At 42.4% G+C, this 15,862-nt stretch overlaps 1 protein-coding gene across 1 annotated transcript in view; it reads right to left on the reverse strand.

Annotated features, from left to right (window-relative positions):
* LOC139556891 (laminin subunit alpha-5-like) overlaps positions 1-15,862 on the reverse strand; it is a 195,218-nt gene that overhangs the window by 131,639 nt on the left and 47,717 nt on the right. Inside the window, exons 4-6 of the mRNA XM_071370986.1 lie at positions 13,951-14,069; positions 12,317-12,487; positions 10,277-10,374 (exon numbers count right to left, since the gene is read on the reverse strand). Of these exons, the coding sequence (XP_071227087.1) occupies positions 10,277-10,374; positions 12,317-12,487; positions 13,951-14,069 (388 nt within the window). The remainder of the gene's footprint in view (positions 1-10,276; positions 10,375-12,316; positions 12,488-13,950; positions 14,070-15,862) is intronic.

Here is a 15,862-nt window from a genome sequence, read left to right on the forward strand (position 1 = left end):
TCTTATTGTTACCATAACACAGCAGGCAAGGTTGAATTAGGTTGAATTATTTGCAAAAGTTCAAATTCCTCTAAATCTTGTAAATTTATTTCGTGCCGTCAGAGAGGACACGGAGAACTGTGTCCAACCCGCTCTGTTACCTGGAGAGAAACCTGGTCTATCCATAAAAGAGTGAATCCCTCTACAGTCTCAGAACTTCACCCTGCTTAATCCCATTAAATATGAACAACCACCCTGCTTAATCCCATTAAATATGAACAACCACCCTGCTTAATCCCATTAAATATGAACAACCACCCTGCTTAATCCCATTTAATATGAACAACCACCCTGCTTAATCCCATTTAATATGAACAACCACCCTGCTTAATCCCATTAAATATGAACAACCACCCTGCTTAATCCCATTTAATATGAACAACCACCCTGCTTAATCCCATTAAATATGAACAACCACCCTGTTTAATCCCATTTAATATGAACAACCACCCTGCTTAATCCCATTAAATATGAACAACCACCCTGCTTAATCCCATTAAATATGAACAACCACCCTGCTTAATCCCATTAAATATGAACAACCACCCTGCTTAATCCCATTTAATATGAACAACCACCCTGCTTAATCCCATTAAATATGAACAACCACCCTGCTTAATCCCATTTAATATGAACAACCACCCTGCTTAATCCCATTTAATATGAACAACCACCCTGCTTAATCCCATTTAATATGAACAACCACCCTGCTTAATCCCATTAAATATGAACAACCACCCTGCTTAATCCCATTTAATATGAACAACCACCCTGCTTAATCCCATTTAATATGAACAACCACCCTGCTTAATCCCATTAAATATGAACAACCACCCTGCTTAATCCCATTTAATATGAACAACCACCCTGCTTAATCCCATTAAATATGAACAACCACCCTGCTTAATCCCATTAAATATGAACAACCACCCTGCTTAATCCCATTTAATATGAACAACCACCCTGCTTAATCCCATTAAATATGAACAACCACCCTGCTTAATCCCATTTAATATGAACAACCACCCTGCTTAATCCCATTTAATATGAACAACCACCCTGCTTAATCCCATTTAATATGAACAACCACCCTGCTTAATCCCATTTAATATGAACAACCACCCTGCTTAATCCCATTTAATATGAACAACCACCCTGCTTAATCCCATTTAATATGAACAACCGCCCTGCTTAATCCCATTTACTATGAACAACCACCCTGCTTAATCCCATTTAATATGAACAACCACCCTGTTTAATCCCATTTAATATGAACAACCACCCTGCTTAATCCCATTTAATATGAACAACCACCCTGCTTAATCCCATTTACTATGAACAACCATGTAGTCATGCCTCTATGTAGTACTGTGTGCCTCCCATAGTCTGTTCTGGACTTGGGGACTGTGAAGAGACCTCGTGGCATGTATTGTGGGGTATGCATGGGTGTCTGAGCTGTATGCTAGTAGTTTAAACAGACAGCTTGGTCCTTACAACATGTCAATACCTCTCATAAATACAAGTAGTGATGAAGTCAATCTCTCCTCCACTTTCAGCCAGAAGAGATTGACATGCATAGTATTAATATTAGCTCTCCGTCCACATCCAAGGCCCAGCCGTGCTGCCCTGTTCTGAGACAATTGCAATTTTCCTAAGTCCCTCTTTGTGGCACCTGACCACACAACTGGACAGTAGTACAGGTGGGACAAAACTAGGCCCTGTAGGACCTACCTTGTTGATAGTGTTGTGAAGAATGTAGAGCAGCGCTTTATTATAGACAGACTTCTCCCCATCTTAGCTACTGTTGTATCAACATGTTTTGATCAATGACAGTTTACAATCCAGGCTTACTCCAAGCAGTTTAGTCTCCTCAACTTGCTCAATTACCACATTGTTCATTACGAGATGTAGTTGAGGTTTAGGGTTTAGTGAATGATTTGTCCCAAATACAATGCTTTTAGTTTTTGAAATATTTAGGCCTAACCGCCCATTCTGAAACTGACTACAGATCTTTGTTGAGTGTTGCAGTCATTTCAGTCGCTGTAGTAGCTGACGTGTATAGTGTTGAGTCATCAACATACATAGATGAAAAAGCTATGAAAGTAGTTGGCCATATCAGTGGGTTTTGTGATGAATGAGCCGTCTGATTCAATGAATGATGGAACTGAGTTTGCTTTTTTCCCAACATTTCATTTAAGGAGCTCCAAAACTTTTTACTATCATTCTTTATATAATTTATCTTTGTTTCATTGTGTAGTTTCTTCTTCTTTCTGTTCAGTTTAATCACATGATTTCTTAATTTGCAGTACGTTTGCCAATCAGTTGTGCTGCCAGACTTATTTGCCATACCTTTTGCCTCATCCCTCTCAACCATAACAATTTTTCAATTCCTCATCAATCCAAATGGGGATGTAACAGTTTTTACAGTCATTTTCTTAAAGGGTGCGTACTTATTAGTAACTGGGATAAGTAATTTCATAAATGTGTCAAATGGCAGCGTCTGGTTGCTTCTTATTACACACCAGGGACCAACATATTTACATCAACAACATAGGAATCACTACAAAACACATTGTGTGACCTCCATTATATAAGGAACTATGGTTTTCCTAGATATGTGCTACTGTATTGTGATCACTACATCCGATGGATCTGGATACTGCTTTAAAGCACCTTTCTGCATCTTTAATAAAGATGTGATCAATACATGTTGATGATTTAATTCCTCTGCTGTTTGTTGCTACCCTGGTAGGTTGACTGATAACCTGAACCAGGTTACAGGCACTGGTTCCAGTTTGAAGCTTTGTCTTGAGTGCTCAAGTCAGTAAATATTTAAATCACCCAGAAAATATACCTCTCTGTTTATCTTCCCACCAGAATGGTCTTTAGGCGAGGCAGATGAACCTGTAGCCATATTACTTCAACAGTATTTAACATGAGATCCTCTCTAATCTTTACAGGAATATGACTCTGAATATAAACAGCAACACCTCCACCACTGGCATTTCTGTATTTTCGGTAGATGTTATAACCATGTATTGCTACCACTGTATCATCAAAGGTTTTATCTAAGTGAGTTTCAGAGATAGTCAGAATATGAATGTTATCTGTTACTAGCAAATTATTCATTTCATGAACCTTGTTTCTTAAGCTACATATGTTAATGTTAGACATTTTTACACTTTTCTGGAATGCTTGATTGTTTTTCTTGCTTTACTGGGAAGCTTAGCAGAGGTAGACATGCTCATGTTATTTATGTTAGTGCAGGGTGAGCTGCACACAGTGGACTTCCTGCTTGGGCACACCGCCTCAGTGCTAACAGTATAACTCTGGTTCATGATTGCCGCATACAATAGCTGTAGGATCAGCAGAGGCATTCAGGGCAGTTAGAGGGACATAAATTAGGTTATTTACATTGTGTCTTCCAACACCCCTGGTATAATGTACATTTGCTGAAGCATTATAACAACTCAGTGACACAATTAATTAATTATTAACTGAGCTGGGTAGGAGTCATTGATAAGTCATTGTCTCAACGCAGCCTTATAACGCTGTGAAAGGATCCAGGAACCCAAATGATTTGGGTGGATCCCATCCTCCTTGTGATAGGAGGGCTCCTGAGTGGCGCAGCGGTCTAACGCACTGCATCTCTGTGCTAGGGGCGTCACTACAGACAACCTGGTTCAAATCCAGGCTGTATCACAACTGGCCGTGATTGGGAGTCACATAAGACCAGGCCGCAAAATATTTTTTTTATGGTGCGTTAAAGCCACAAACGGGATGCCGCTGTGAAATTCGAGGCATTATCAAGTGCTTGTCAAATTGTGAATGAGAGACTGATGGAGTGTGTACAGCCTGCGCAAAAAACTCAGCAGCCTTTCAAGTGACTTTTTTCAAATCATCATTAGAGTCTCATCATGCAGCCTTACAATGTATTAAACATCAAAACACAGAGCCCAACGTCTGTAGAACAACTAAAGTTACATTAATAATACTACATTAAGCGTATAGGAGGACCTGTTCCTATGTTAACCGCTCAACACAGAATAGCTGCATGAGTGCACTTCCTCACATCGTTTGGAGAAAATTCTTCATTATAGTATGAAGAATTGTATTCTTCATACTATAAAATAATATAAAATAACGCCACAGAATTATAAGAAAATCTTGTCTGCTAAATGAACTAAAGTCAACAAACAGATTACCGACCATTTCGAATCCCACCATACCTTCTCCGCTATGCAATCTGGTTTCAGAGCTGGTCATGGGTGCACCTCAGCCACGCTCAAGGTCATAAACGATATCTTAACCGCCATCGATAGGAAACAATACTGTGCAGCCGTATTCATTGACCTGGCCAAGGCTTTTGACTCTGTCAATCACCACATCCTCATCGGCAGACTCGACAGCCTTGGTTTCTCTAATGATTGCCTCGCCTGGTTCACCAACTACTTCTCTGATCGAGTTCAGTGTGTCAAATCGGAGGGTCTATTGTCCGGGCCTCTGGCAGTCTCTATGGGGGTGCCACAGGGTTCAATTCTTGGACCGACTCTCTTCTCTGTATACATCAATGATGTCGCTCTTGCTGCTGGTGATTCTCTGATCCACCTCTACGCAGATGACACTATTCTGTATACTTCTGGCCCTTCTTTTGACACTGTGTTAACAACCCTCCAGGCGAGCTTCAATGCCATACAACTCTCCTTCCGTGGCCTCAAATTGCTCTTAAATACAAGTAAAACTAAATGCATGCTCTTCAACCGATCGCTGCCTGCACCTGCCCGCCTGTCCAACATCACTACTCTGGACGGCTCTGACTTAGAATATGTGGACAACTACAAATACCTAGGTGTCTGGTTAGACTGTAAACGCTCCTTCCAGACTCACATCAAACATCTCCAATCCAAAGTTAAATCTAGAATTGGCTTCCTATTCCGCAACAAAGCATCCTTCACTCATGCTGCCAAACATACCCTTGTAAAACTGACCATCCTACCAATCCTCGACTTCGGTGATGTCATTTACAAAATAGCCTCCAAAACCCTACTCAATAAATTGGATGCAGTCTATCACAGTGCCATCCGGTTTGTCACCAAAGCCCCATATACTACCCACCACTGCGACCTGTACACTCTCGTTGGCTGGCCCTCGCTTCATACTCGTCGCCAAACCCACTGGCTCCAGGTCATCTACAAGACCCTGCTAGGTAAAGTCCCCCCTTATCTCAGCTCGCTGGTCACCATAGCAGCACCTACCTGTAGCACGCGCTCCAGCAGGTATATCTCTCTGGTCACCCCCAAAACCAATTCTTCCTTTGGCCGCCTCTCCTTCCAGTTCTCTGCTGCCAATGACTGGAACGAACTACAAAAATCTCTGAAACTGGAAACACTTATCTCCCTCACTAGCTTTAAGCACCAGCTGTCAGAGCAGCTCATAGATTACTGCACCTGTACATAGCCCATCTATAATTTAGCCCAAACAACTACCTCTTTACCTACTGTATTTATTTATTTATTTTGCTCCTTTCCACCCCATTATTTCTATCTCTACTTTACACTTTCTTCCACTGCAAACCAACCATTCCAGTGTTTCTTTTTAATTTTTTTACTTGCTATATTGTATTTACTTCGCCACCATGGCCTTTTTATATTTTTATTTATTTATATATATATTTTGTTTGCCTTCACCTCCCTTATCTCACCTCACTTGCTCACATTGTATATAGACTTATTTTTCACTGTATTATTGACTGTATGTTTGTTTTACTCCATGTGTAACTATGTGTTGTTGTATGTGTCGAACTGCTTTGCTTTATCTTGGCCAGGTCGCAATTGTAAATGAGAACGTGTTCTCAATTTGCCTACCTGGTTAAATAAAGGTGAAATAAAAATAAATAAATAAATAAATGTAGCCCACAGCCATTTGGCATAGCCAGATCAGGACCTAACTCAGAGTATACTATTCTGTTCTTCTGAAATAGACTACATTTTCTTCATATCCTGTTTCTTTAGACCTGTCTAAAATAAATAATGGATTTATTGTGAAGGTGTAGTCTATGTTACATGGATTTATTAGACTTTTTAAAATAGCTTTTAGGCTGTGTGTGGAAGCCAGGATATGCTAAATGTGTTTACGTTAATTAACCGCGTGACGAAATTTCGTGACCGCCACAGCCCTAGTTCTGTGTGGTGCATATTTTGAATTTATACTAAAGTATGCATCAAATTGTATGTGTAGATGACGGCTTGACAGAAATGGTAGCAGAAGGTGAATGTTAAAGTTTTGTTTTTTGCGCCATCTCTCTCTCTCTCTCTTCTCCTCCCTTCTTTTTCTCTCCATGTATACTTTAAGACATGTGTTTTGACAAATCACAGAACACTTTGCATATGGCCGTTATTATTTGTTGTTGTGAATAAGTTGGCCCCTGCTGAAGCAGTCCTACCACTAATCAACGTCCTGCCTGTGTTTATTAGAACAGGAAGGTGACTCTTTAAACCCCTCGCTAGAGGCAACATTATTATGACAAACAACAAGATAAATCCTCTTTATGGCTCTAATAGGTACTTTGAACAGTCTGTATACACCACTGCACACAAGCTGGTATTGAGGGGGGGGGGGACACAGAGCTAAAACAATGGCTGTGTCTCAAATCACACACTATTTCCATAGCTCGCTGGTGAAAAGTAGTACACTATGTAGGGAATAGGGTGCCATTTGGGACGCAACCTCAGAAAAATCAACACAGACTGAAACAATAGCTGCAGTAACCAAGGAGGTCGGGAAGGTAAACGAAGCACCACCTCAAAGTGTTATAGTTTACAGTGTTATATTTTACAGTGTTATATTTTACAGTGTTGTATTTTACAGTGTTATATTTTACAGCGTCACGGGGGGGGGGGGGGGACACTTGTGAATGCTCGAATCTTTTAGATTAAGTAGCCCATGATAATATTATTTCACACCTTGATATCTCTTCTTTGTCTATAATTATTATTTTTTTAATCTGAGCTGCATTGCGATTGGACAAGTCTCAGGAAGCATGTGCTACATTCATTCATATGGACCGAAAATGTTACATACTGTAGGACTATAGCTTAGAGAAATTGGTTCACTTAGGCCATACGCCCTGAATAAATGTGTTCATAAGGGCAGAATATTGTATAAAAGATCCGTATGGTTAAAGGACGACATTTGGTCGTTTAAATTATTCTAGAAATGGAAACATTGTGATTTTAGTGTGCGCAGAACAGCTACCTAAGGCCTATATCCAGTTTCTACAATGTTGACAGAATAAATAAAACAGGATTACTGGACAAATCTAATCCCTAAACCTGCTAATGACCTAATAAACCGGTGTCAAATAAAGTTCAATTGAAGAAAGAAAGAAATCGAAAGAAAAGTCATTTCAAACATTTTTAATAATTCATTTTTTTGTTTCAAATTGCTCTAGAATCTAATTATCAATATAAATCAATTTAAGCCTACAATAGTATGATTTCCTTGAAAATAGTAGAGTCAAAACGCCATATCCTGAAATTCCAAGACACAGCGCAGACTCATTGACTTACAGCACAATATGACGAGTTTTTAGGATATTAGATATTCTACACAGCAACTTACTTGCGGCCCGATTCCCACGAGGGACTCGAACATGCTGTTTAACCAGCAACATACTGAATATGTCTCCATAGATTGGAGGAGTGTTATTACGCTCGTCGAGCGGCGCCAATATGGAACGTCTGTTATCAATTGGCTGCATTTTGTTTTATATACAGTGGGGCAAAAAAGTATTTAGTCAGCCACCAATTGTGCAAGTTCTCCCACTTAAAAAGATGAGAGAGGCCTGTAATCATAGGTACACTTCAACTATGACAGACAAAATGAGAAAAAAAAATCCAGAAAATCACATTTTTAATGAATTTATTAGCAAATTATGGTGGAAAATAAGTATTTGGTCAATAACAAAAGTTTATCTCAATACTTTGTTATATACCCTTTGTTGGCAATGACAGAGGTCAAACGTTTTCTGTAAGTCTTCACAAGGTTTTCACACACTGTTGCTGGTATTTTGGCCCATTCCTCCATGCAGATCTCCTCTAGAGCAGTGATGTTTTGGGGCTGTTGCTGGGCAACACGGAATTTCAACTCCCTCCAAAGATTTTCTATGGGGTTGAGATCTGGAGACTGGCTAGGCCACTCCAGGACCTTGAAATGCTTCTTACGAAGCCACTCCTTCGTTGCCCGGGCGGTGTGTTTGGGATCATTGTCATGCTGAAAGACCCAGCCACGTTTCATCTTCAATGCCCTTGCTGATGGAAGGAGGTTTTCACTCAAAATCTCACGATACATGGCCCCATTCATTCTTTCCTTTACACGGATCAGTCGTCCTGGTCCCTTCGCAGAAAAACAGCCCCAAAGCATGATGTTTCCACCCCCATGCTTCACAGTAGGTATGGTGTTCTTTGGATGCAACTCAGCATTCTTTGTCCCCTTTTTTACCAAAAAGTTATATTTTGGTTTCATCTGACCATATGACATTCTCCCAATCTTCTTCTGGATCATCCAAATGCTCTCTAGCAAACTTCAGACGGGCCTGGACATGTACTGGCTTAAGCAGGGGGACACGTCTGGCACTGCAGGATTTGAGTCCCTGGCGGCGTAGTGTGTTACTGATGGTAGGCTTTGTTACTTTGGTCCCAGCTCTCTGCAGGTCATTCACTAGGTCCCCCCGTGTGGTTCTGGGATTTTTGCTCACCGTTCTTGTGATCATTTTGACCCCACGGGGTGAGATCTTGCGTCGAGCCCCAGATCGAGGGAGATTATCAGTGGTCTTGTATGTCTTCCATTTCCTAATAATTGCTCCCACAGTTGATTTCTTCAAACCAAGCTGCTTACCTATTGCAGATTCAGTCTTCCCAGCCTGGTGCAGGTCTACAATTTTGTTTCTGGTGTCCTTTGACAGCTCTTTGGTCTTGGCCATAGTGGAGTTTGGAGTGTGACTGTTTGAGGTTGTGGACAGGTGTCTTTTATACTGATAACAAGTTCAAACAGGTGCCATTAATACAGGTAACGAGTGGAGGACAGGGGAGCCTCTTAAAGAAGAAGTTACAGGTCTGTGAGAGCCAGAAATCTTGCTTGTTTGTAGGTGACCAAATACTTATTTCCCACCATACTTTGCAAATAAATTCAATAAAAATCCTACAATGTGATTTTCTGGATTTTTTTTCTCATTTTGTCTGTCATAGTTGAAGAGTACCTATGATGAAAATTACAGGCCTCTCTCATCTTTTTAAGTGGGAGAACTTGCACAATTGGTGGCTGACTAAATACTTTTTTGCCCCACTGTATAAAAATTTGAGACGGAAATGTGACTGAGCTACACGGGTAGGAAAGTGTCCAGACTGTTTGCTGATTTAACATTTTAGCTAGGTGTAAATGTTCTGGAAGATTAATTCTAAATCAAATCCTCTGAAAACAATAAGTTACCTATCGAAACCTGACGGGTCATCACCTGCAGGACCATCATTCTGATGTGACGCTAAACGACGGCTGACAAACCCATTATCAGCCATCAATGTGCACATCACCAAAATGACGTAGGCCTATCATTTATCACAGTACGTAGGCCTATCATTTATCACAGTACGTAGGCCTATCATGTAGTAATCTCTACAGAATCTATTGAGGAGTAGTAATCTCTACAGAATATATTGAGGAGTAGTAATCTCTACAGAAACTATTGAGGAGTAGTAATCTCTACAGAATCTATTGAGGAGTAGTAATCTCTACAGAATCTATTGACGTGTAGTAATCTCTACAGAATCTATTGAGGTGTAGTAATCTCTACAGAATCTATTGAGGAGTAGTAATCTCTACAGAATCTATTGAGGAGTAGTAATCTCTACAGAAACTATTGAGGAGTAGTAATCTCTACAGAATCTATTGAGGAGTAGTAATCTCTACAGAATCTATTGACGTGTAGTAATCTCTACAGAATCTATTGACGTGTAGTAATCTCTACAGAATCTATTGAGGAGTAGTAATCTCTACAGAATCTATTGACGTGTAGTAATCTCTATAGAATCTATTGAGGAGTAGTAATCTCTACAGAATCTATTGAGGAGTAGTAATCTCTACAGAATCTATTGAGGAGTAGTAATCTCTACATAATCTATTGACGTGTAGTAATCTCTATTCTAGAAACTATCATCTATTAGTGTCAGACTGTCCTTCTTACTTGTAGGGGTCATTGGGGTCCTGTGGGTCGCAGGCCTCCGCGTGTCCGTTACACACACAGCGTCCTCCGATACTGATGTCCTTGATACTGTAGTAGTACTGCAGAGAGACAGGCAGAGCACGAAGACATTAGATCAAATTGACAAGTGATTGCACAATATATCTGCATATTTTAATGTAAAGCACTTTTCTACCACCTGCCCCCTTACCCTCTGACCCCTTCTCTACCTCCTACCCCCCTACCCTCTCACCCCTTCTCCTGCCCCCCTACACTCTGACCCCTTCTATACATCCTGCCCCCAACCCTCTCACCCCTTCTCTACCTCCTTCCCCCTACCATCTCGTCCCCTACCCTCTCGCCCCCAACCCTCTCACCCCTTCTCTACCTCCTTCCCCCAACCATCTCGTCCCCTACCCTCTCGCCCCTTCTCTACCTCCTTCCCCCTACCCTCTCTCCCCTCTACCCAGTAGTACCCACACTGTGTGTGATGGTTGGGTCACGGAGGGCCTTGCCCATCAGGTGCCCCAGGAGGGTGTTGGTCCTGTACCCACTACCCAGTACCCTAACCACAAACCTAACCCAGTATCCTAACCCAGTATCCTAACTCAGTACCCACTACCCAGTATCCTAACTCAGTACCCACTACCCAGTATCCTAACTCAGTACCCACTACCCAGTATCCTAACTCAGTACCCACTACCCAGTACCCTAACTCAGTACCCACTACCCAGTATCCTAACTCAGTACCCACTACCCAGTATCCTAACTCAGTACCCACTACCCAGTATCCTAACTCAGTACCCACTACCCAGTATCCTAACTCAGTACCCTAACTCAGTACCCTAACTCAGTACCCTATTTCAGTACCCACTACTCAGTACCCACTACTCAGTACCCACCACTCAGTACCCACTACCCAGTACCCTAACCCAGTATCCTAACTCAGTACCCACTACCCAGTATCCTAACTCTGTACCCACTACCCAGTATCCTAACTCAGTACCCACTACCCAGTATCCTAACTCAGTACCCACTACCCAGTATCCTAACTCAGTGCCCTAACTCAGTACCCTAACCCAGTACCCTATTTCAGTACCCACTACTCAGTACCCACCACTCAGTACCCACTACCCAGTACCCTAACCCAGTATCCTAACTCAGTACCCACTACTCAGTACCCACCACTCAGTACCCACTACCCAGTATCCTAACTCAGTACCCACTACTCAGTACCCACCACTCAGTACCCACTACCCAGTATCCTAACTCAGTACCCTAACCCAGTACCCTAACTCAGTACCCTATTTCAGTACCCACCACTCAGTACCCTAACCCAATGTCCTAACCCAGTATCCTAACTCAGTATCCTAACTCAGTATCCTAACTCAGTATCCTAACTCAGTATCCTAACTCAGTATTCTAACTCAGTATCCACTACCCAGTACCCTAACCCAGTATCCTAATCCAGTATCCTAACTCACTACCCATTACCATGTATCCTAACCCAGTACCCTAACTCACTACCCACTACCATGTGTCCTAACCCAGTACCCTAACCCACTACCCACTACCATGTGTCCTAACCGAGTACCCTAACCCAGTACCCTAACCCAGTACCCTAACCCAGTATCCTAATCCAGTATCCTAATCCCCTACCATGTACCCTAACACAGTACCCTAACCCAGTACCCTAATCCAGTATCCTAATTCCCTACCATGTACCCTAACCCAGTACCCTAACCCAGTATCCTAATCCAGTACCCTAACCCAGTACCCTAATCCAGTATCCTAATCCCCTACCATGTACCCTAACCCAGTACCCTAACCCAGTACTCTAACCCAGTACCCTAACCCAGTACCCTAACCCAGTACCCTAACCCACTACCCACTACCATGTACCCTAACCCAGTACCCAGTACCCTAACCCAGTACCCTAACCCACTACCCACTACTATGTATCCTAACCCAGTACCCTAACCCAGTACCCTAACCTAGTACCCTAACCCAGTACCCTAACCACAAACCTAACCCAGTACCCACCCTGCGTGTGACGGTGGGGTCGCGGAGGGCCTTGCCCATCAGGTGTCCCAGGAGTGTGTTGGTTCTGAGGAAACGGAGGCGGATGTTGGTGGCCTTGGTGAAATCCCTCAGGACTGGAGAGTAGGAGAAGTTCAAAGCCCCGGGACGCCCGTTCACTAGAGACACCACCACCTGGGAGAGAGGGATGATGTCACAAACACACACAAACAGTAGGTATACAGTCGTGGCCAAAAGTTTTGAGAATGACACAAATATACATTTTCACAAAGTTTGCTGCTTCAGTGTCTTTAGATATTTTTTGTCAGATGTTACTATGGAATACTGAAGTATAATTACAAGCATTCCATAAGTGTCAAAGGCTTTTATTGACAATTACATGAAGTTGATGCAAGAGAGTCAATATTTGCAGTGTTGACCCTTCTTTTTCAAGACCTCTGCAATCCGCCCTGGCATGCTGTCAATTAACTTCTGGGCCACATCCTGACTGATGGCAGCCCATTCTTGCATAATCAACGCTTGGAGTTTGTCAGAATTTGTGGGTTTTTGTTTGTCCACCCGCCTCTTGAGGATTGACCACAAGTTCTCAATGGGATGATGGTCTGGGGAGTTTCCTGGCCATGGACCCAAAATATCTATGTTTTGTTCCCCGAGCCACTTAGTCATCACTTTTGCCTTATAGCAAGGCGCTCCATCATGCTAGAAAAGGCATTGTTCGTCACCAAACTGTTCCTGGATGGTTGGGAGAAGTTGCTCTCGGAGGTTGTGTTGGTACCATTCTTTATTCATGGCTGTTGTTCTTAGGCAAAATTGTGAGTGAGCCCACTCCCTTGGCTGAGAAGCAACCCCACACATGAATGGTCTCAGGATGCTTTACAGTTGGCATGACACAGGACTGATGGTAGCGCTCACCTTTTCTTCTCCAGACAAGCTTTTTTCCGGATGCCCCAAACAATCGGAAAGGGGATTCATCAGAGAAAATGACTTTACCCCAGTCCAATCCCTGTATCTTTTGCAGAATATCAGTCTCCCTGATGTTTTTCCTGGAGAGAAGTGGCTTCTCTGCTGCCCTTCTTGACACCAGGCCATCCTCCAAAAGTCTTCGCCTCACTGTGCGTGCAGATGCACTCACACCTGCCTGCTGCCATTCCTGAGCAAGCTCTGTACTGGTGGTACCCCGATCCCGCAGCTGAATCAACTTTAGGAGACGGTCCTGGCGCTTGCTGGGGCGCTTTCTTGGGCGCCCTGAAGGCTTCTTCACAACAATTGAACCGCTCTCCTTGAAGTTCTTGATGATCCGATAAATGGTTGATTTAGGCGCAATCTTACTGGTAGCAATATCCTTGCCTGTGAAGCCCTTTTTGTGCAAAGCAATGATAACGGCACGTGTTTCCTTGCAGGTAACCATGGTTGACAGAGGAAGAACAATGATTCCAAGCACCACCCTCCTTTTGAAGCTTCCAGTCTGTTATTCGAACTCAATCAGCATGACAGAGGGACACACACACACACACACACACTGTAACACTCACACACAGAAGCTGTAACACTCAAACACAACGACACACAGACACACAGACGCTGTAATATGCACACATGCTGTATGTACACACACACACATACACACACCACTGTACCTCTCCATTCTCCAGGGGTACGATGCGGGAGTATTCAGTGGTACAGATGACGTCGTTGTCAGAGTTGATCTGTTCGGTGGTTCGCTGTCCGAAGCGCTCAATGCAGTCTCTCTTAGAAGCTGTTAAAACACACACACACATATAAATACACATAAATACACATACACACATAAATACACATAAATACACAAACACACAAATACACAAACACATATAAATACACATAAATACACATACACACATAAATACACATAAATACACAAACACACAAATACACAAACACACATAAATACACAAATACACATAAATACACAAACACACATAAATACACAAATACACATAAATACACAAACACATATAAATACACATACACACATAAATACACAAACACACATAAATACACAAACACACATAAATACACAAGCACACAAATACACAAACACACATAAATACACATAAATACACATAAATACACAATCACACATAAATACACAAACAAATACACATATAAAGCAACACAATAATAAGTTAGAGAAGAATGATAAGAATCTGTGTTGGATATGAGCTGAGATGTGTGATGGGGAAGCTACTCTGAAAATGTAGTTGACCAAGCTACCAAATACTTCTCACTGGAAGAAACAGTGCCCCAAACAGTGCCCCAACGCAGTGCCCCAAACAAGGGCACTGCGTTCATCCACCTCTGGCCTGCTCGCCTCCCTACCACTGAGGAAGTACAGTTCCCGCTCAGCCCAGTCAAAACTGTTCGCTGCTCTGGCCCCCCAATGGTGGAACAAACTCCCTCACGACGCCAGGACAGCGGAGTCAATCACCACCTTCCGGAGACACCTGAAACCCCACCTCTTTAAGGAATACCTAGGATAGGATAAAGTAATCCTTCTCACTCCCCCCCCCCTTAAAAGATTTAGATGCACTATTGTAAAGTGGCCGTTCCACTGGATGTCATAAGGTGAATGCACCAATTTGTAAGTCGCTCTGGATAAGAGCGTCTGCTAAATGACTTAAATGTAAAATGTAAATGTAAGAAGATAAACTACACTAAAGCTACACTGAAGAAAAAGCTACACTGAACAAAAATATAAAGCGCAACATTTAAAGTGCTGAGCTGAAATAAAAAGATCAATCAAATTTTCCATATGCACAAAAAAATCGTATTTCTCTCAAATTTTGTGCCCAAATTTGTTTACATCCCTGTTAGTGAACATTTCTACTTTGCCAAGAATATCTATCCACCTGACTCAACAGCATGATCATTACACAGGTGCACCTTGTGCTGGGGGACAATAAGAGGCCACTCTAAAATGTGCCGTTTTGTCACACAACACAATACCACAGAGGTCTCAAGTTGAGGGAGCGTGCAATTGGCATGCTGACTACAGGAATGTCCACCAGAGCTGTTGGTAGAGAATGTAATGTTCATTTCTCTACCAACCGGCCTCACAACCACAGACCACGTGAATGGCATTGTGTGGGCAAGCAGTTTCCCATGGTGGCGGTAGGGTTATGGTATGGGCAGACGTAAGCTACGGACAACGAACACAATTACATTTTATCGATGGCAATTTGATTGGACAGAGATACCGTGAAGAGATCCTGAGTCGTGCCATTTATCCACCGCCGTCACCTCATGTTTCAGCATGATAAATACACGGCCCCATGTCACAAGGATCTGGACACAATTCCTGGAAGCTGAAAATGTCCCAGTTCTTCCATGGCCTGCATTCTCACCAGACATGTCACCCATTGAGCATGTTTGGGATGCTCTGGATCGACGTGTACGACAGCATGTTCCAGTTCCAGCCAATGTCCAGCAACTTCTTACAGCCATTGAAGAAGAGTGGGACAACATTCCACAGGCCTCAATCAACAGCCTGATCAACTCTATGTGAAGGAG

This window comes from Salvelinus alpinus, chromosome 28 (genome assembly GCF_045679555.1).
Source record: "Salvelinus alpinus chromosome 28, SLU_Salpinus.1, whole genome shotgun sequence".
Taxonomy (NCBI): Eukaryota; Metazoa; Chordata; class Actinopteri; order Salmoniformes; family Salmonidae; genus Salvelinus; species Salvelinus alpinus.